The sequence below is a fragment of the Plectropomus leopardus genome, chromosome 24, assembly GCF_026936395.1.
Source record: "Plectropomus leopardus strain MGB_pleo_1.0 chromosome 24, ASM2693639v1, whole genome shotgun sequence".
Classification (NCBI taxonomy): domain Eukaryota; kingdom Metazoa; phylum Chordata; class Actinopteri; order Perciformes; family Serranidae; genus Plectropomus; species Plectropomus leopardus.
The window spans coordinates 1165016-1184893 of record NC_142199.1 but is presented as its reverse complement, the minus strand read 5'-3'; the positions used below and the strand labels follow the sequence as shown (position 1 = coordinate 1184893).

Below are 19878 nucleotides of genomic sequence, written 5' to 3'. Positions count from 1 at the left end.
CCCAAAATACATGTGTTTATTCTTTTTCATATTTTTTGTAATATAATTTTAAATATGAAATTAGAGTTTTTCTGGATTTTTCTAAATCTACAAATTTCTTGCAATTTGGAGGACATTTATCCCCAAGTCGCTCAGTGTTCAAAGGTGTACTTATATTTATTTATATATTTATTTATGTGTTTAGACTCCCTTTACATAGTACTTGTGAAGTATTTAATTAAGCAAGAAATCGACCCAAAAATTTGCAGTTTTATAAATAGATTTTTTTAAAGGAAAAAATTATAAAACGTATATTACATATTTTTAATTAGGGAAGTATGATGCACAATAAACATAAATATTTTTTATGTTTTTATTTTTTATTTTTAAATCTACTGATTTCTTGCAATCTGTGGAACATTTATTACCGAGATGCACATAACCTTTATTTCTGCATATTTTGAAAGAAATCAAAGTAATTTTCTCAGGGTCTTTATGTTTGAGGAATAAATAAAAGTGTAAAATTTGAATCAGTAAAGGTTTTAAAAGGTAAATATTTCCGACTAAAATGTGTTGGAGGAAATCTGAAGTTGCTGCGTTCCCTCGCAGGATAATCTGATTAAAATGCCAAAAACATAAAAGATTGGTTCCCTGAATGGCTCTGATGCGTCATCACTCATCCGTCCCGCCACAGATCCCAAAGCTCAGGGACCAGAGAGGGGAGGGGGGGTCTTGATGAGGAAACGAGAGTCGGTCTGAGAGCGGCGAGGCCTGCTGCGAGCGGGGGCGGGGCGAGGCCGCCTGCCGCGGGTTCATGTCGGCCCTCGTGGTCGCTCGGGCTCATGTTTCCGCCGCCGTGTTGCGGCGCGAGGCTTCGCCGACGGGCTGTCAGCTGTGATCGAGTTCCCCCGTCAGTCAGAGACGTGTCATTACTCCCACGTCCCCGACGCTTTACACGCATCATCCCGCAGCCCGCCGCCGCCTGCTGCTCTGTGGCGCTCTGCAGGCGGAGGAGGAACGGATTGATTTCTGAATGAGAGCGGTCCAAAATCAAAAAGCTCTCTGCTGTTCTGTCAACTTGTTGTTGATGGAGTCGTCTGAACGGCCGCCGAGTGACTCGAGAAAACGGATCGATCCCCGTCCGTTAGCTCTCTGCGCGCTCCTCGAACTGTCAGCCGAGGAGCTGCAAACTTGAGTTTTTCTCACTGCAGCGAAATCAGACTGAAATACCATGAAGCCGTTCGGCCGGTCAGATGCTGCTTTGGAACCTCGAGGCTGGATTCTCCGTCGGCGTATAAACGTGTTTCGGTCCTAAACACAAAAAAATACGTGCATTGTACGAAAACGTGACAATGTCGTAAAATACATTTCTGTTTCCACAGGAAACGGAAGGTTTTTCATCGAAACTTATTTACACTGAGACGTGGACGGATCATGAGACAATGAGACAATCATGAGTTTCTTTCGGTAATTTTCTCTTTTTGTCGTTCTTTGTGTTGCTGCTAAAAACAGTGATGCGCTGCTTAAAAAAAAGAAAAAGAGAGAAAAGAAAAAGTCCTAAATAGTCTTGTCAACGCGCTGATTTGTCGCTATAAAACAGCCAAGCTATGTTTCATAAATCGAGCATCGGGACCGTCCTCTCTCTCTAAATCCCCCTAACCTTTTGAAACGGAGCAAATCGGCTCAACGTGGAGAGCAGGCAATAAGCAGCTTTAAAAAATGACCCAAAAATGACCAAGAAATTTGTAAAAGTTGCAAGAAAATTACCTGATATTGGCAACAAAAAAAAAAGGGAAAGAACAAAAACAGGAATTGATCTGAAAAGTGCTTAAATATAATATAATAATAATACAAATTAAAAATAAAAAAATTACCCAAATCAGCAAGAAATTAGTAAAAGTTACAAGAAAATTACCTAAAATTAGACAACCAAAGAAGTTAACAAAAAACAAACAAACCCCAAAACTAACAAACTCAGGGAATGACCTAATGGCCTAAAAATTGATAAAATAAAATAGAATAGATAATAATAATACTTAAAAACATAGTTTTCATGTTTTCCCCAATTATTCTCCCTCTCTCTCTCTCTTTTTTTTAGCTTTTTTGTCATTTCACTTTTTTTAAATTTATGTATTTCAGTTTGTAGGGCATTTTTCCCCATGTTTCTGAAAGAAATCAAACCAATTTTCTCAATGTTTTAAAGCTAAAAAGCATCTGGTTTCAAACATTAAACATTAAACATTAAACGTGAAACACTGCATTAAAGGGTTATTCCCCCTGACTTCCACAGACACAGAGCTCTTTTATTGAGCTGTAATGACTGAGCGTCGGTGTGAGCGTGCGGCGCGAGGCCGGCTAATGGGAGCCACTTAGAGCCGAGTGTTTACGAGGGAAAATATTCCTCGGAGCCGCGTTAAGCTCGGAGCCAGGTCATATTGACGGTGTTTTAACAGCCGCTGTGGGCCGCCGCCGCTGCAGACGTGGGTTTGGTGTTAAGGGGGAAAGTCTGAAACACAACACTCGGCCCTCTCTCTCTTTTAAAATCAGCGACGTGACACCCCGGCGCTTCATAAAGATTTATAACGTGCAGACAAACAGCGGACTGTGTGTTTATCCTCGTGTGCCAGCTTTGATTTCCACCGCAGCGCCGCTAATTAGCTGTTATTGCTAATCTCCAGCTGCTTTCTGCAATACTTACAAGGCAATTAGTGCGCCTCTTCTCCTCCCACTGAGGGAGGAAAGAGCTGCAGCTGTGTGTCGTGCTCAGAGCGAGCGCTTACACCGGCCCCGCTCACCTCACCTGGTCGCACCGAGAGATTTAAAGACTCTGAGCTCACCTCACCTGGTCGCACCGAGAGATTTAAAGACTCTGAGCTCACCTCACCTGGTCGCACCGAGAGATTTAAAGACTCTGAGCTCACCTCACCTGGTCGCACCGAGAGATTTAAAGACTCTGAGCTCACCTCACCTGGTCGCACCGAGAGATTTAAAGACTCTGAGCTCACCTCACCTGGTCGCACCGAGAGATTTAAAGACTCTGAGCTCACCTCACCTGGTCGCACCGAGAGATTTAAAGACTCTGAGCTCACTGGTCCACCAACGTTTCCACAGGGACAGAAAAGACAAATATTTGGACGCGTCAAACGTCGTGACGTTTCTGTGATTTTATTTCATAACTGAAAATTACAACTAACCTACTACTGAAGAATTCAAATAGACAGCTGACAAATTACAAACTACCAACTTCAAACTACAGACAACATCTATGAAAACTTCAAACTACAACTGAAAAACTATAGACAACATCTGAAAAACTTCAAACTACAACTGAAAAACTACAGACAATATCTGAAAAACATCAAACTACAACTGAAAAAAACACCATTAAACAAAAACACCAATATTTGGGGGTGAAATGCTGCTGCGGGTCCCTGAAAAACACCGTTATTTATGGGGTGAAAAGGCTCCCAAACACAGAATGTGGATTCATCCGCAGCTTAAAATAGTCCAGCAGTCAACAGTTAGATGTTGACTTTGGCTCCTTCGTGTTTCCTTAAACGTCGTCATCCTCAGATTTAAAGCCGGTTGTCTCTCTACGCTCGGTCTGGACTCACTGTTACACTTGAGGCGTTAATGTTTCCATGGCAGCACGAGGCGGAGCGCCGGCAGACATAACGTGACCCGAGCGGCTGCGAGGAAACTCTGAGGTTTACTTTCTGTGGTTCGGTGTTTGTGTTGGGGGGTTTCCATCAGCCGGCAGAGAGACGGAGGGAGGAGGGAGGACACGCCTGAATCTGAAGACTTCGCTGTCCCGCAGTGACTCTCTCCCCGAGTCGTAACAGTCATGGTGGGCCTGCAGACGGCGGCGTCCTGTCAGAACCACAACGAGCTGCTAAAACCCCAAAACAGTGTAATCTGCCCGGACTTCATCAGGACGGGTCCTCTCTTCTCAAAATGCTGTTTCAGGAGGAGTCACGACGAGCTGTTGGCTTAAAATAAGTCCAGATATAACAAGTGGCAGCTCACCATCCTGGAGATGTCTTGAAATCCTTGAAAAGTCTTAAAATCCTTGAAAAGTCTTAAAATCACGGAAATGTCTTAAATCCTAGAAATTTCTTAAAATCTGAGAAATGTCCTAAAGTCCCAAAATGATTTCTAGCACTTCAGGACATTTCTTGGATTTTAAGATCCTGGAAATTTTCTAAAATCCTTGAAATATCCCAAAATCCCAGAAATGACCTAAAATCATAAAAAAAAATTTTTAGAATCCGTGAAGCATCCTAAAACCCTTAAAATGTCCAAAAATCACAGAAAATTTCTTACAGTCCTGAAATGTCCTAAAATGGTGGCCAATGGTGTTGTTTGTGTTTGGTGACTAAAAAAACGTTGGAAAAACAAAACAGTGACGAGTTGGTAACAAACAAAAACGTTTGTGCCTAAAAATCAGCTGGAAAATCAGTGACGGGTCGCTTAAAGACAACAACGTGCGTGCCACAAAAAAGTGAGAAAAACAGCGACACGTCCTAAAATAAAAAAAAACATGCTTGCCAAAAAACAGACTTGTTAAGTTTAAATATGGGCCCCGACAGGGCCCCTGGTGGCCCCCAAACAAAATAAAATATGTAGTGAAAATAATGTGATTGTCTGTTTTTGTCCTTTTAGTCTCCGTAAGTGTCAGAGACATAAAACAGCATCAAAACAGAGCTCAGAGCTTAACACAGCTGAGACACTGATGTCCTAAAATCACAGAAATGTCTTTAAATCCTAGAAATTTTCTAAATCCCAGAAACATCCTAGAAGTTCTGAAAACGTCCTAAAATCCTAAAAACGTCCTAAAACAGTGACTGATGGGGGTGAAAATCACCTGAAATCAGCTGGAAGACCAGCGACGCTCCATGAAAAGACTTGTGTTCGTCGCTTTAGAGACGTTAATATAAAGCGTGTGTGTGTGTGTGTGTGTGTGTGTGTGTGTGTGTGTGTGTGTGTGAGTGAGCTGCTGAGCCCAGATAGACCTCAGACCCCCAGACCTCGGAGGCCACCTCTCAGAGGGGCCGGGGGAATCATTTGCTGTCTGGTGGAGCAGCCGAGGAGGGAAATAGAAAAATGAAGAGGTGGGGGAGTGTTTGGGGAGTTTTGGGGGAGTGTTTGGGGAGTTTTGGGGGAGTTTTGGGGGAGTTTTTGGGGCCTGATCCTGTGAAACATGCGTCCGCGGTTTCGGCCCACTCGCTGCCCGCCAGCGGCCGTAAACCTGCAGGAATGCGGCCCGTTGTTTTTGGAATCGCTGCCTGCAAACCTTTAACGGCTCTGAGAGACTGATGTCTGCAGCCGTCACGTATTTCAGCACCGAGGCGGCTTCAGTCGGCCCGCCGCGCTCACCGAAACGCGGAGAGAGCGAGAACCGAAACGCCAGTCTGTGTCAGAAAAGATCCGCCATGTTTACTGAACACAGAAGGTGTCAGAGAAGAGCTCCCTTCATCCTGATTCTGATTCCCTCATTTATAATCATTCTGCCGTCAGTGTTTTTACCCTCTAAACCCCAAGAAATCAGCTTTATTTTTCCCAAAAATACAGAAAAGAAGTTACTTAAAATAAATTAGCAAGTGCTTAATAAATGTTACAAAAAATACCTGAAAATAATTTTTTACAAAGGAAAAAAAAATAATTAAAAAGGGGAAATTACCCTAATAAAGTGGTAGAAAAAAAATGAATTTTTTACATATTTATTTTAAATACATATTTAGAAGAATCATGAACATAGCTCTCCGGACTTTAAAAAAAAACACCTCATAATCCTCTTGCAGCTAATTGTCTTGTCACCTTTTATTTATGTATTTGTTTATTTATTTATTTATTTAATACTAAAATTGTTATTATTATTAGTAGTATTAGTATTCATTTACAACAATTTTTAGTACATATCTTGCCAAGTTGGTCTTTTCCCATGTGTTCAAAAGAAATACACTGTAATTTAATAATCCATCGCAGCTAATATTCAGATCATTACCTTGTCACCTTTCAATTTATAGTTTATTTTAATAATTGTTTTATTTTTATTTTTTTAAGATTGCGGGACAGTTCTTGCCAAGTTGCTCTTTTTTGTGCTTTTTAAAGAAATCAAAACCATTTTTTAAGCCTCTTTAAGTACTTAAAAATGTGCTAAATCAGTTATATCCATTATAATTTTTCAGTATTCTAAATTTAAGTAAAAGGCATCTGAATGCAACACAAGAAAAATGAATTAGCACAACATTTTAGATCCCTGTGATTAAAAACAACATCTTTAGGATTATTTGTGGGAGAGATAAATTTGAAAAGACATTGAACCTGCTTTACTTCGAATTTGAGCTCCCTGACTAAAACAGCACGTTTTAATCGGCACATCTGAGGTGATTTGGATTAAAAAGAGACAAAATTTCCGCAGTACAATGTGAGTGTTTCTCCATCTTTACTCTGCTGGCTGCGGTTTGTGTGGAATATCTGGGTCGTGTTTTTACGAGTTTCCTTAATGACTCCAGCCTGAAAACAGCTAACAAGTCCGGGGCAAGTGAGGCCAGAAAGTGTTGTTTTTTTAAAATTTATTTATTTATTTTTATCCAGTAATCTACAGCTGCTCCATAAATAGACCGAATATGAGAAAAAGAAACGTTTCTGTGTTCACTTAGTGCATCTAATCTGTCTCTCCTCGAGTGGAGCTGCAGATAAAACGGGACGAGGGCATCTTGGAAAGTCATCAAGCTAAATGTTTACAAAGAGCCGCAGAAAAGTGTGTGTGTGTGTGTGTGTGTGTGTGTGTGTGTGTGTGTGTGTGTGTGTGTGTGTGTGCGCGCTCGTGTGTGTGCACAGTCACATCTGGGTTCTCGTGTAGAAACAGCCGTCACTGTGATTACTGGAAACTGTACAGAGGGGCCACATGCTGCAGAAACACAGCTGAAATTTTCACTTTTCACAGATCCAGTGAGGGGGCCTTGGCAGGGCCGTAGCACCAGATCCTGGGTCCTGTGCATTAGCAGTCCCTGTGGGGCCCCTTGCCCCCTTTCTCTCTTGATCTCTCTTGATCAATGTTTCCCTCGTACATCTTTTGAAACTGTTATGTGACGACGATAACCAAGACTGGAATCATTATGTTTGCAAGTTGTCTGTCTCTTTCAGGAAATTTCACCAAATTTAGCACAAACATCCACTTGGACTCAACAAAGAACTGGCTACATGTTTGTTGTTATAGCCCAAAGGTCAAGAACATTTTGACCTTGCATCCATCTCATTCTCTTAAATGTAATATCTTAAGAATGCCTTGAGGGAATTTCACAAAATTTGGCACAAACGTCCACTGGACTAAAGGTTGAACATTTTAGTGGTCAAAAGTGACTGTGGTCTTGTGTTCATCTCATTCTTGTAAGCGTAAAATCTTAAGAAAGCCTTGATGGGAATTTCCCCAAATTTGGCACAAATGTCCACTGGGCCCTAATGATGAACTGATTATATTTTGTTTGGTCAAAGGTCAGGGTCACCGTGACCTTGCATTCATCTTATTCTTACGAATACTGTATGTCATGAAGTCCTTAGGAAGGTTTACTAAATTTTGGCACAAACATCCACTTGGATTCACGAATGAACTGATTACATTTTGGTGGTCAACGGTCAAGTTCACATCGTTTCATCTGTCTCATTCATATAAACACAATATCTCAAGAAGGTCTTGAGGACATTTCCTCAAATTTGGCACGAATGTGATGATGATGATTTGATATGCATCAATCTCATTAATGCAATATCCTAAGAGGGTTTTAAGGGAAGAAATCAGCAAAAAGTAATGAGAAAATTACCAAAAAATAAGCAATAAAATACATTAAAACAAAACTAAATTAAATCAGAAATAAATAAATAAATACATTTTTTTCTGCAACATAACTTTAAAGGTATAATTATAAAAATTATAAATATAATTTCTGGACTTTTTCCCTTCTTTTTAATTTTTTAAATTTATTTATTTATTTATTTTTTTATATTTAGTAATCCCATCAGCTGATTTTCAGGTTATTTTCTTGCCAACAATTTTTTTTTCAATTTGCAGTGTCTCAAAAGAAATCAAAACGCATTTCTTGCAGCACAAGTAAAATAATGTGTTGAAGAAAGAAATGAAAACAAGTTGTGATAAAAATCAGGCTTAGCTTTTCCTCTCACACGTTTGTGAAAAACAAAGTAAAATCTCTGCAGAATGAGGAGGGATTTGACTCGATGTTTCAGGCGTTTTGTACTCGAGTTTCTCTCTGAAGCAACAAATCTCTGATGAATATCTCCCCCAAAGCATAAAAAAAATGTTAAAAATCAGTGTGTGGAAGCACTGACCCACATTTAACGCACGTGAACAACCTGCCGAGGTGTTCTCACGGCGAGCGTCCCGGCGAGCGGAGGTGAGGACGACATGAGAGTCAGCGAGGACGCGTGTTTTAAAGATGTCAGTGAGCGTGTGATGAAAGCTCGCTGTAATGAGGTTAAAAGACCTTGTTCTTACCTCCAGAGTATAAAGGGGACGAGTCAGTGGCGGTACAGAGACTGACGCGGATGCAGACTGACGGGCCACTTTTGAAATGGAAATCCAGCCGGTGATTTAGTGACATTTCTGCTCTTTAACGGAGAACTTGGTGGCCTGCCACGATGAAGAAATCCAACATTAATTGTTGATAAGAGAATATCAATGTAGGACGGATTTTACATGTGGAGCTGGCGTGTTTCTTCACACGCTCTTCTTCAATATTTGAACAAAGCCGGAGCGAGCTCCTTTTTTTTCCTCCTGTGGATCATCAGGACAGTCCCAGAGTCTCTGCAGGGCCAGTTTCTGCACCACAAAGCAGCTCACATCCAGAACTTCACCTCATTTCAAGGAGAACTTGGCTGTTTTCCAGCCTGGACTCTGTTTCCCGTCTTTTTGTGTCTAAGTGACCAATATTTTCTGAAATTGGTCCAGAGTTAAAGAGAGCCGCAGACCGCAGCAGTGAAACGGGCTGCATAACGTGTTTTCAAAGTCGTCACATGTCGCCGCTTTGCAGTGGACTTCTGTGCCTTCGATTACGCTCTCTGCTGCGTTTCCAGACGCTCCGGGATGATGCAAACAACGCTACAGTGTCATCAAAAACACATAGCAACCAACGCCAGGATGCAACTAAAGCACATAGCAACCAACACCAGGACATCAACAAACGCACATGGCAACCAACGCCGCATCAACAAAACCACATGGCGACCAACGCCAGGACGTCAACAAAAGTTCATGGCAATAAAGGCCAGCACGTCACAAAAGGACCGATGTTTGGGTCCCACGTGTCATAGAAGCCAGATGTGTCATTTCCTGATGATTTTCTTTTTGTGTCTTCTTTTTTTAATTCATTTTTTAAAAAGTAGGGAAAACATCTAAGGAAAACTGAGACCAAACCACAAATTTAACGATTAATGCAAAAGCTGTGTATCGGAGCCCTCAGACGACCTGAAAATGATCTGAACTTATACTAACTTATAATTTTGCAGATTTGGGGGTAATTTATTATTTTTCTTCTTTTTTGATACTTTCTTTTAAAAAATGCAAAGGGTAGACTTTTTCATTTTTAAAATGAATTTTTAAAAAAATATCTCGGGGAAAGAAAGGGTTGCGTTTTCATAAAAAAATTCACTCGGGAACCCGGTTTCAAAAGTTTGTGTTCTCGGTCCCCCAAAACACTGTTGTCTTTTGAACAAAAAGCCAAAATCGCGCCAAAAGTTTAAGATTTGATGCGAGTGCAGTGCAAAGGACCGCTCAGACGACCTGGGCCCTCCCTAAACCTCCTCTTGTATATTTACGCATTCTCAATATAAGCTGCTGACTTTTTAATCTCCTCTCACCTAAAATAAAAAGTCCCTCCATAACTCTTCCTCCCTATCAGCGCCGCCTTTTAATCTGAAATAAACAACACGCCCGCCCCCGCCTCCACCAATCAGATATCTGCGCTTTAAAAACCACGAGCGTCTGCCACCGCGTCCCGACAGAGCAATTACTTATCGGCGTAATATGCATTATTATTCCTGTTGCCGGCTGCTGATAAGTGAATATGCAGCATGAGAGGGAGGCAGATGAGACCTTGAACTCTGGGAGAATATCCGGCAGTGGCGGCGTTTATGGTTTACTGTTGGATTCCTGTCACCTAAGTCATGCCCACCTCTGAGCGCGGCGCCAAACAGCCTGCCCTGTTTTATATTCCCGTCCGGCGTTATTTATTTACAACAATTTCCTCTCTATCAGAGGACGCGGCTAATGCCGAGTTTTAATACGTTATTTACACATAAAAACAAGCTATTTACAGCGGCGCGTGTGTGAAGGAGGAAGGCGGGAAAATGAATGGGCCCCGGCGCCGCTCTCCGATCTGTTATATCACACTTTAACAATCTGGATTGCTAATAGAACCATTTATCACGGAGCGGTCATTTGTTTTACGGGAGCGGGCTCCCAGAGGCCTATGGAAATGGGGTGCGCATGTAATGAAGCCCGAGTTGTTTAAAGAGAGGATCCGCCGCGCCCAGACGAGTCAATTAGGATGGACCCAGGTGCTCCCGTCGGCCCCATCTTCACCATCCGTCCTCCTGCATGAAATGTGGTTTTTGGGAAATGAGGCTCTGGCACGGCAACTCGGGGACTCGCTGCCAGGGTTTAGAGTCCTGGACTCTCCTCCCCTCTTTGGCCGAGCTCGAGACTCTGTTAATAGATTCAAACGAGCGCCTGTATTTCCTCTGACAGCGCGCATCTGTCTGCTCGCACCGGCCCGAGCTGATTTACGCCATCGCGGGGACCTTTATGATTTCACCGGTGAAAGTATTTAGAGAGGGAAATATTGGCGAGAAAGAATCGGCCGGCCCGTTATTGATGAACGTGCCAATGTGAGAATTAAAGCGGCTCTCTGTGATGGAGAATTTCCCTGTTTATTCACACCAAAAGGCTTTTCTTTAAGGCCGCATTTAACGTCAAATTTAGACTTATTGCCTTTTCAAAAAATCCTTTTACTTCAAGAAACACATCACAGTTAACCCTTTGAAACCTCGACATTTCTCTATTTTGTGCCGCTTCCAGATGCCTTTCACAAGAAAGTAAAGGGTAAATAGGTACAGGTACAAAAGAAGAAACTACCCCTCAAAATTGCACGAAATTACCAAAAAATGCAAGTATGTTATCTGGTAATTGTAATAAAAAATTTAAATAAATAAAATAAATAATAGTAATAAATAGTTTCTTTGATTAAATGAATACATTTTTTTAATGTAAAAAATGAAAATCTGAAATTTAAAAAAAGAAGAAATTAGCCCTGAATTTGCAAAAAATTAGCAAAAGTACAAGGCAGATTTATTAGTTTATTTTGATTTACAAGTTATCTGAAATTTCTTTTACAAAATGACCTGGAAGAAGTGCTTAAAAATTAGAATAACTTTTAAAAAGATAATGTAATCATGATAATTACAAATACACTTTTCCCACCTTTTTTCTTTATTTCCTAAATATTTTCCCTTTCTTAAAAAGTAATCTTTTGAATCTATGAATTTCTTGCAGTTTTTGGAACATTTCCTAACAAGATTCTCATTGCCTTTTCCTTTTTTTTCTTTGAGCGCTTTAAGGACTTTCTCCTCCATGTCCGTGGAAACACTCGGACTTTTCACCCGGGAGGTCAGTGCTCGCTTCCCTTCTGAATGTTAGGTTTTTTTCTACACCTTACAATCCACGCTTTTGTTGACGTCCTGGTATTGGTTGCCATGTGTTTTTGTTGATGTCCTGGCGTTGGTTGCCATGTGCTTTTGTTGACGTCCTGGCGTTGGTTGCCATGTGTTTTTGTTGACGTCTTGGCGTTGGTTGACGTCCTGGCGTTGGTTGACGTCCTGGCGTTGGTTGCCATGTGTTTTTGTTGACGTCCTGGTGTTGGTTGCCATGTGTTTTTGTTGACGTCCTGGCGTTGGTTGCCATGTGCTTTTGTTGACGTCCTGGCGTTGGTTGCCATGTGTTTTTGTTGATGTCCTGGTGTTGGTTGCCATGTGCTTTTGTTGACGTCCTGGCGTTGGTTGCCATGTGTTTTTGTTGACGTCCTGGTGTTGGTTGCCATGTGTTTTTGTTGACGTCCTGGCGTTGGTTGCCATGTGTTTTTGTTGACGTCCTGGCGTTGGTTGCCATGTGTTTTTGTTGACGTCCTGGCATTGGTTGCCATGTGTTTTTGTTGACGTCCTGGCGTTGGTTGCCATGTGTTTTTGTTGACGTCCTGGCGTTGGTTGCCATGTGTTTTTGTTGACGTCCTGGCGTTGGTTGCCATGTGTTTTTGTTGACGTCCTGGCGTTGGTTGCCATGTGTTTTTGTTGACGTCCTGGCGTTGGTTGCCATGTGCTTTTGTTGACGTCCTGGTGTTGGTTGCCATGTGTTTTTGTTGACGTCCTGGCGTTGGTTGCCATGTGTTTTTGTTGACGTCCTGGCGTTGGTTGCCATGTGCTTTGTTGACGTCCTGGTGTTGGTTGCCATGTGCTTTTGTTGACGTCCTGGCGTTGGTTGCTGTGCTCTGTTGTTGACGTCCCAGTGTCGGTTGCCATGTGTTTGCTGATGTGCACTGTTGTCACCACAGCAGTGTTGCAATGCAAAGCTAAAAATATGTGCTACACAATAACCTACAAAATAACCATATCAGTGGTTTGCAGAAAATGCAGTATTCTTCTGTTCGTCGGGTTGGATGAAAATCCCCAGACCAGCTTTATAAATAAAGCTTGTGGTGAGATTACTTTCTTAAATTAATATGAAGTTTATTCTTATCCAGACACAGACGTAATTTAGAAACAAAATTATGAAAACATGTGACCTTTAAATTCTTCTCTGATGCAGATTTCTTTAGTGAACGTGGTCGAGGAAGCTTTGTTTCCTCCGCGCTCCGTCTGTGTCGCCAAACTAGGCCACAGGAAACGAGCGGGCGCAGCTAATGATTTGATTAAGCGGCGTTGGAGGCTCCTGACATACATCTTACTGAGAGTGAGTTTGTCACCGGGGAGGGAGATTGATGTGGCCCCCGACTCCCCCCTCCGTCCCCTCCTGAAGCCTCCCGGCTCTTTCTGCTGAGTCTGGCGGCTCCGCGGGGACGCCCCCTAAGTACTCTGCGCCTCCCGGGCCGCCCCGAGACACTGTGGGTGGGGGGGCGGACCTAAACAGGCTAAACAGACACAGGGCGGAGTGTGTCGCTCAGGACAGGAGAGGAAGAAAACACTACACGAGATGTTTAATCAGCAGCAATTTTCATCATTTCAGTGAACCACAAATTGTCACAGATTCAGGTCTTGAAACCCTGATTGATCCCAGTTTTCCTGAGCTGCGTTTAGACGCCTTTCACAAGCTGTTGGATCCTCTGAAACTTGAACAGATTGGTGGGGGAAAAAAAGGCCAACAGTATCCCAAAAACTGCAAGAAATTAGTAAAGGTGACAAGAAAATACCCAAAAATTAATTTGAAAAACAAAAATGTTGAGGAAAAAATCTAAAAAACCTAGAAAAAGTCTAAAGAAAAAAAAATGCTAAGGAAAAATGTCACGGGGAAAAAAATGTCTAGGAAACAAATAAACTTGGAATAATATTTAAGGAAAAACCAAAAATATAGGGGAAAAAAGTCTCGGAAAACAAACAAAAACAGACAAAAAACAAAGGGGGAAAAATATCTAGGGAAAAAAAATAACCAAAAAAGCTTGAAAAAAGAAGGGAAAGAAGGAAAATTACTTGTTACTGCAGAGGACCAAGCTCGCGGAAAAAAAGCTCCTGAAAAATGTCGAGGGAGCAGAAAAGCTAGGGAAAATTACAAGGGAAAAATGGAAAATCAAAGAAAAATGTCTAGGTATGGAAAAAAAAAAGCCAGGGAAAAATGTCAAGGGAACGAAAAGAAAAAGGCTGTGTTTCCTGCCTGGGTCACGAGCTGTAAATTGAATTTGATATTTTTCCATCGTCAGAGAAAACAAGACATTTGAAGCTGACACGGGAACACGTGGAGTTATGTTTTCGTCCGTCAGGTGCTTTGGTTTCAAACAAACGGTGGGATCAGACGGAGGAAGCGGCTCTGCAGGTCCACCAGAGACGCTGGTGTAAATCGAGCTTTAAGAGAGGCGTGTTGGTGAAAAGGACGGTTTCTTTATCTGCGGGCCGGCGGACGGTGAGTAATTGATGGCCGTGGGATGCGCGGGGCCCCCACCGCGAGCTGGGAGCTGCACGGAGAGCACTCAGGGGGTCAGGCCCACTGGCAGAGAAAAATGTTACCCGAAGAGGCCGAGCAGCCACCTCCTCCAGAAGGACGACCGCTAATCTTCCCGAGGAGGAGGAGCAATAGCAGGAGAAGGAGGAGGAGGAGGAGGAGGAGCAATAGCAGGAGAAGGAGGAGGAGGAGGAGGAGGAGGAGCAATAGCAGGAGAAGGAGGAGGAGGAAGGGGAGCAGGAGGAGCAGGATTGGCGGCGGTGGCTCTGTGCTGTCTAAACGAGGCTCTGCCCGAGAGGCCGCTGAGAAAAACAGCCCCCCGACTCACCAACGCTCTGAGTACTTTTTACTCACAAACTTCTTTACTGTGTGCCGGGACACTAGTACACCAAAATACCACACTTTATACTGCTGCCAAAAACGCTGCCACTTCCTCAAAAGCTCTTTCTTTTTTTTTTTTTTATTGAAAATTTCCAAAATGTACAAACAAACATAGCAACATGTGATTCGCGTCCTCAGCATCAGTATAACGGTGATGGTCAAAGGTCAAAGGTAACAGGACTTAATGGGAAGAAACGGAAAGAAAAAATAAACAAAAAGAATAACAAAATAAAAATTAAAAGTCAGTATGATGATCCATTTACTTATGTATTTTTGAACTTATCTTATTTTACTTAATTGAATTTATTTACACTGTTTTGAAATGTTTACTTTTTATTTTATTATTCTTTCGAGCTCCTCAAAAGTTTTCCTCTGCAACAACGGATTGTTTTCATTTCCGGTGATTTCACTGTCACCTTGACCTCCAAACTGAGCTTCAAAAGTGGTTTTGAGCCCCTTTTTTTACAAAATGCGCTTTTCAAGATCAAGCTTTAAAAATATATTTTATCCATGTGGATGTTTGTGCCTAATTTGAACAAATTTCGTGAAGGTGTTCTTTAGATGTCACTTTCATGAGAATGAGTGATGACATCATGGTGTCCATGACCTTTGATTTATAACCACCAAAAATCTAATTAGTTCATCCATGAAATGGATGTTTGCGCCAAATAAAACAAAAATCCTTCAAAGCATTTTTGAGATACCATGTTCATGAGATTGGGACAAACCTTTGACCTATGGTAACCAAATTCTAATCAGTTCACCTTTGACTCATTTTGCCTAATTTGATGAAATTCCCTTAAGACCTTCTTCAGATACTGCATTCACAAAATGCAACAGACTTTTCGGTTTACTCTTGTGGCTGAGTGGACGTTTGTGCCAACCTTGAAGAAACTCCCTGAAAGTCCTCCAGGTGTTTATGAGATAATTACATCAAAGAAAATGCCAAGGATGCAAAGTCACATTACCTTGCCCTTTGATGACCAAAATGAATTCGTCCTCGCGGCCAAGTGAACATTTGTGCCAAATTTGCAAAGAAAATCCCTCAAGGTCTTCTTGAGATGTCTCATTCATGAAGTGAGACAGACATAGGGTTAAAGTGACCATTGACCACAAAAAGCTAATAACTCCATTGTTGAGTCCAAATGGACGTTTGTGCAAAATTTAGATATTACCTTGAGATGTTCTTGTGAACAACCCCCAAAAACATAATGCTTCTGGCCACAGCTATCACCGGAGCGGGGGCATAAAAAGTTACTGCTCCACATCTCTCCTTAACCCTTTGATACCAGGAGAATAAGCTTTCTTGCATTCAGATGCCTTTCACAAGCACTGAAACCGATAAACCAAATTTGATTGGTTTCTATAGAAAAAAAGAGTAAAAGACAGTGAGCAACTTGGCAGGAAATGTACTGCAGAAAAAGAAGAGGAAAATTAAAAAAAAGAAAACTAGGGAAATGTCAAGTTCTAATTATATATTTAAAAATAATGCCACAGAAAATGAGTTCACAATTTTTTTATCTAATTTACATAACTTTTTTTCTGGGTTTTTGCTTATTTTAAGGTTATTTTCTTACTTTTCTTTTTTTCTTTGCTTAATTTAGGGTAATTTCGTAGTAACAATAGTTGTTTCTTGTATTTATTTTTATTTTTTTTTACAGACATGCTATTTTTTGGGCCATTTCTAAAGATACTCATTGCCTTTTTTCCCATTTTTGTATTGAATCAAGCCAGTTTGGTTAAGTTTCAAAGGGTTAGGACACATGACTGTGCGTTTGTGCTGCAGATTCGTCCCACATGAACTTAACTCCTTTATGATATTGGACGTAAATTATGGGCGACCCTCGCTGTCATATCACAGAGTGATTCTTTAGTTATTTTCGACTTTTGGGCTCCGTCTCTGTTCCTTCTTTATCAATTGACGAGTGTTTCTTTATAATGGCAGGCCACCAAGTCCTTCATTAATGAGTAATAATGTCACTAAATCACGCGTTTAATTTCCATTTCAAAGCCGGCCCGTCACTCTGCATCTCTGTCAGCGCGTGCCGCCGCGGCAGCGTGTCGTCCTCGCCTCCACCAGCCCCGGCCATTTTTTTTTTTTTTTTGCCTTTATACTCTGGAGGTAAGAACAAGGTCTTTCGGCCTCATTATGCCGAGCTTTCATCACGCGCTGGCTGACATCTTTAAAACATGTACTCCCTCTTTGTGCCGGCGCCGGAGAGGAGCGCTGCTACTCTGCATTTAGTTCAACAACACAAACACGGGTTCTCACCTGCTCCGACCCCCCCGCCGCTGCTGTCGTGTTATCTATTCATCAGTGTTTATGGGCTCAAACGGTGCCACACTGCTCGCCGCTGCACGCGGGCCCCGATACGGCGGCGATCCACATTACCGATGCTCTTTCAAGATCTGTTTAGGATTCCTATCAGACGTCTACTGTAAGTCACCTCTGACTGCTGCTGTACCTTATCAGAGCCGGCTCCCAAGACGCCACTTTATCTTTGAAATGTATATTTCATCGCTCGTGTTCGCTCCCCTTTGCCCCTCGGCTGAGACCTCGGCGCAGGCCTGACAGACAGCCGGACACTCAAAAAAAAGAAAAAAACGTGTTACCTCTCGTCTCTGAGGGTTTCTTCTGGAGCTCGGAGAATCCGCTCCCGTCCATTTTGTCTTTTTTCTCGGAGGCCCTCGATGTGGAAGTCTCCATCGCCGACAAACTCTGAGAGAGAAAGAGACACAAAAGGAGCATGAGTGGAGGGCACTCGGACGAGTTAATTTAGGACGAGATGAGGACGCTCAGGAGCACTTGGATGGTCCTGCTTCTAGAGAGTTCGTAAAAAAAGGCTCGTCCAGAGTGAGATGAATAACAAAAGAGCTGAAGAAAGCGAAACTCTCACTTTGCCAAGTAGGTTTGAACAAACGAGGAATTTGATTTGTGGTTTGGCGCATTAACACAATGCCGAATCCAAGAAATGTCTTAAAATCCCAGACGTGTCCCCAATTCCCTGAAACATCATCAAATCCTAGAAATGTCCTGAAATCACAAAAAAATGGTCTTAAGTCCTAGAAACAGCCTAAAATCTGCAAAACGTCCTACAATCCTAGAAGCCTCCTCAAATCCTAGAAGCATCCTAAAATCCTGGAAACATCATCAAATCCTCGAAATGTCCAAAAATCACAGAAATGTCCTAAAATCCAAGAAGCAACCTTGACTCCTGGAAACGTCGTCAGATCCTAGAAATGTCCTGAAATTTCCAGAAATGGCCTAAAATCCTGTAAACAGCCAACAATCCTAGGAATGTCCTAAAATCCAAGAAAGGTCCTAAGAGCCTAAAAATATCCTAAAATCAGCAAACATCCAAAAATCCTTGAAATGCCCAAAAATCCAATCGGTGTCATAAAATCCGAGAAACATCCTGAAATCCATTAAATGTCCTAAAATCTGTGAAATGTCCTAAAATCTATGAAATGTCCAGTGTGAATTACTTTATTTTTAATGAAAATTAGAAAATAAAAATGTGACTACATTTGTGGCGTTGGAGCCAAACTGGTCTCCAGCGGTTACAGCAGATTTGCCTCCGCTGGTCCTCTGCAGTAATAAAGTACACGTTTGCTTTTAAAGTGACATTAAGGAGCCTGAATGAAGCCTCTCACAGTCTTTGAAGATAAAGTTTTATTGTCCCAACTGTCCTCACCGCAGAGCCCGTCTGAATAGCTCTGGCAGAAAGGTCAGTAGTCAAATAAACTTTGAAGACATGCGAGCACAGTCCTCCCCCGTCCCCTTTAACCCCTGAACCCCCACTCTCTGACCCCCAGACTGAGCTGTGAAGCACCGGGGGGTTCACCGGAAAACAGAGGCCCGCGACATGTTTGACCAGCGCTCAAAGATAATCTCATCGAGCAAAGACCAGCAAGTGTGAGTGCAGAGACAGGAGACGCGTGGAGACGCTTCAGTCGTTACCATGGAGATTCAGACATCACATCCAGTTATTATGAATGCACGAGGGGTGCAGTCATAAATATAGAAAATATTTATTGTCCGCTGAATTATAAGTCAACTGTTTTCGAGAAATATCCTGAAATTCCCAAAAAGTCCTGAAATCCTGGGAACATCTTAAAGTCCCAGAAACGTCCTAAAATCTGTGAAATTTCCTAAAATCATGGAAACATCCATAAATACTAGAAATATCCTCAAATCCTAGAAACATCTTAAAATCCATGAAATGTCCAAAAAGTCCTGGCAATGTCCGGAAATTTTAGAAATGTCCTTAATCCGTGAAATAACCTAAAACCCTGGATATGTCCCTAAATCCTAAAAACATCCTGAAATCATAGAAGCATCCTAGCATCCTATCGGATTTATTGTTTTCTTTGGTTTTGTTTTATTTTTTTCATTTTGAGTCTTTTGAACCGTGTAGACGCAGAAACGGCTCCTCTCTGAGGCAGTGAGTAGATTTGTAGATTTGTCAAAAAGTCGTTTAAATACTTGTTTACTAAGTTATAAATTACAATTTTCCGTTCTTGTGATTGTGACTGGCGTACAATAGTTCTTCTCAAAATACGATAATTTTGAGCCTCTGGTATTGATCTGATGATCTGATGTGGATCAACCAATAAGTGAAACAGACATTTGCCTAAAGAGGTGGAAATGTAGGCGTAAAAGGCAAAAGGCAAGAAAATGTGTTGAAATAAACGGAGGGGGAGGCAAGTGGGGAAAATAATACATAAATAAATAATTAAATAATTACTTAAAAAAATTAATAAATTATATGTAAAATGGAAATTAAATAAAGTGTAAATACATAAATAAATATGAAAATAAATCAATAAAACTGAAAAATGAATACATTGATGAATAAAATGAAAAGAAATTAATCTGAAAATAAGTAAATATTTTCTGCCATTTCTGGCATTTTATTGACACTTTTTTAAATTTCTTTTTAATTTTGTCATCTTCAGTCCTCCGTACTCTGGTACCACACTAACATTTCCTCAGTGACGGGGCCCCCCCTCAGGGGCCCCTCTGACGTCACTGTTGCTGTGGAGCTTTGCACTCTTAACGAAAAAAAAAACGTTTGTCTCTGAAGGAAAATGAAGTTGATTTATTTGGAGAAAACAGTAGGTGGAGCAGATAATGACGGTTAAATGTGACAGTAAAAACGTAAGTGACGGTAGCAGCAGCTCATCACAGCGTTTAATCTCCGACATTTAACGTTAGCGCGTTAGCTTAGCTGGAGCAGCCTATATAAGCTTAAGTCAACTTGGTCTTCCTGAGCAATGTTACCGAAATAAACATGGTCTCC

At 41.6% G+C, this 19878-nt stretch overlaps 1 protein-coding gene and 1 long non-coding RNA gene across 2 annotated transcripts in view; one reads left to right on the top strand and one right to left on the bottom strand.

The window, feature by feature from the left end:
- LOC148185452 (uncharacterized) overlaps window positions 1-19878 on the top strand; it is a 158927-nt gene that overhangs the window by 39495 nt on the left and 99554 nt on the right. The gene's annotated exons all lie outside the window — the stretch shown is intronic.
- LOC121963053 (transcription activator GLI2-like) overlaps window positions 1-19878 on the bottom strand; it is an 86682-nt gene that overhangs the window by 54858 nt on the left and 11946 nt on the right. The window contains exon 2 of the mRNA XM_088074694.1: window positions 17189-17294. Coding sequence (XP_087930820.1) covers window positions 17189-17282 — 94 coding nt within the window. The 5' untranslated portion in view covers window positions 17283-17294. The remainder of the gene's footprint in view (window positions 1-17188; window positions 17295-19878) is intronic.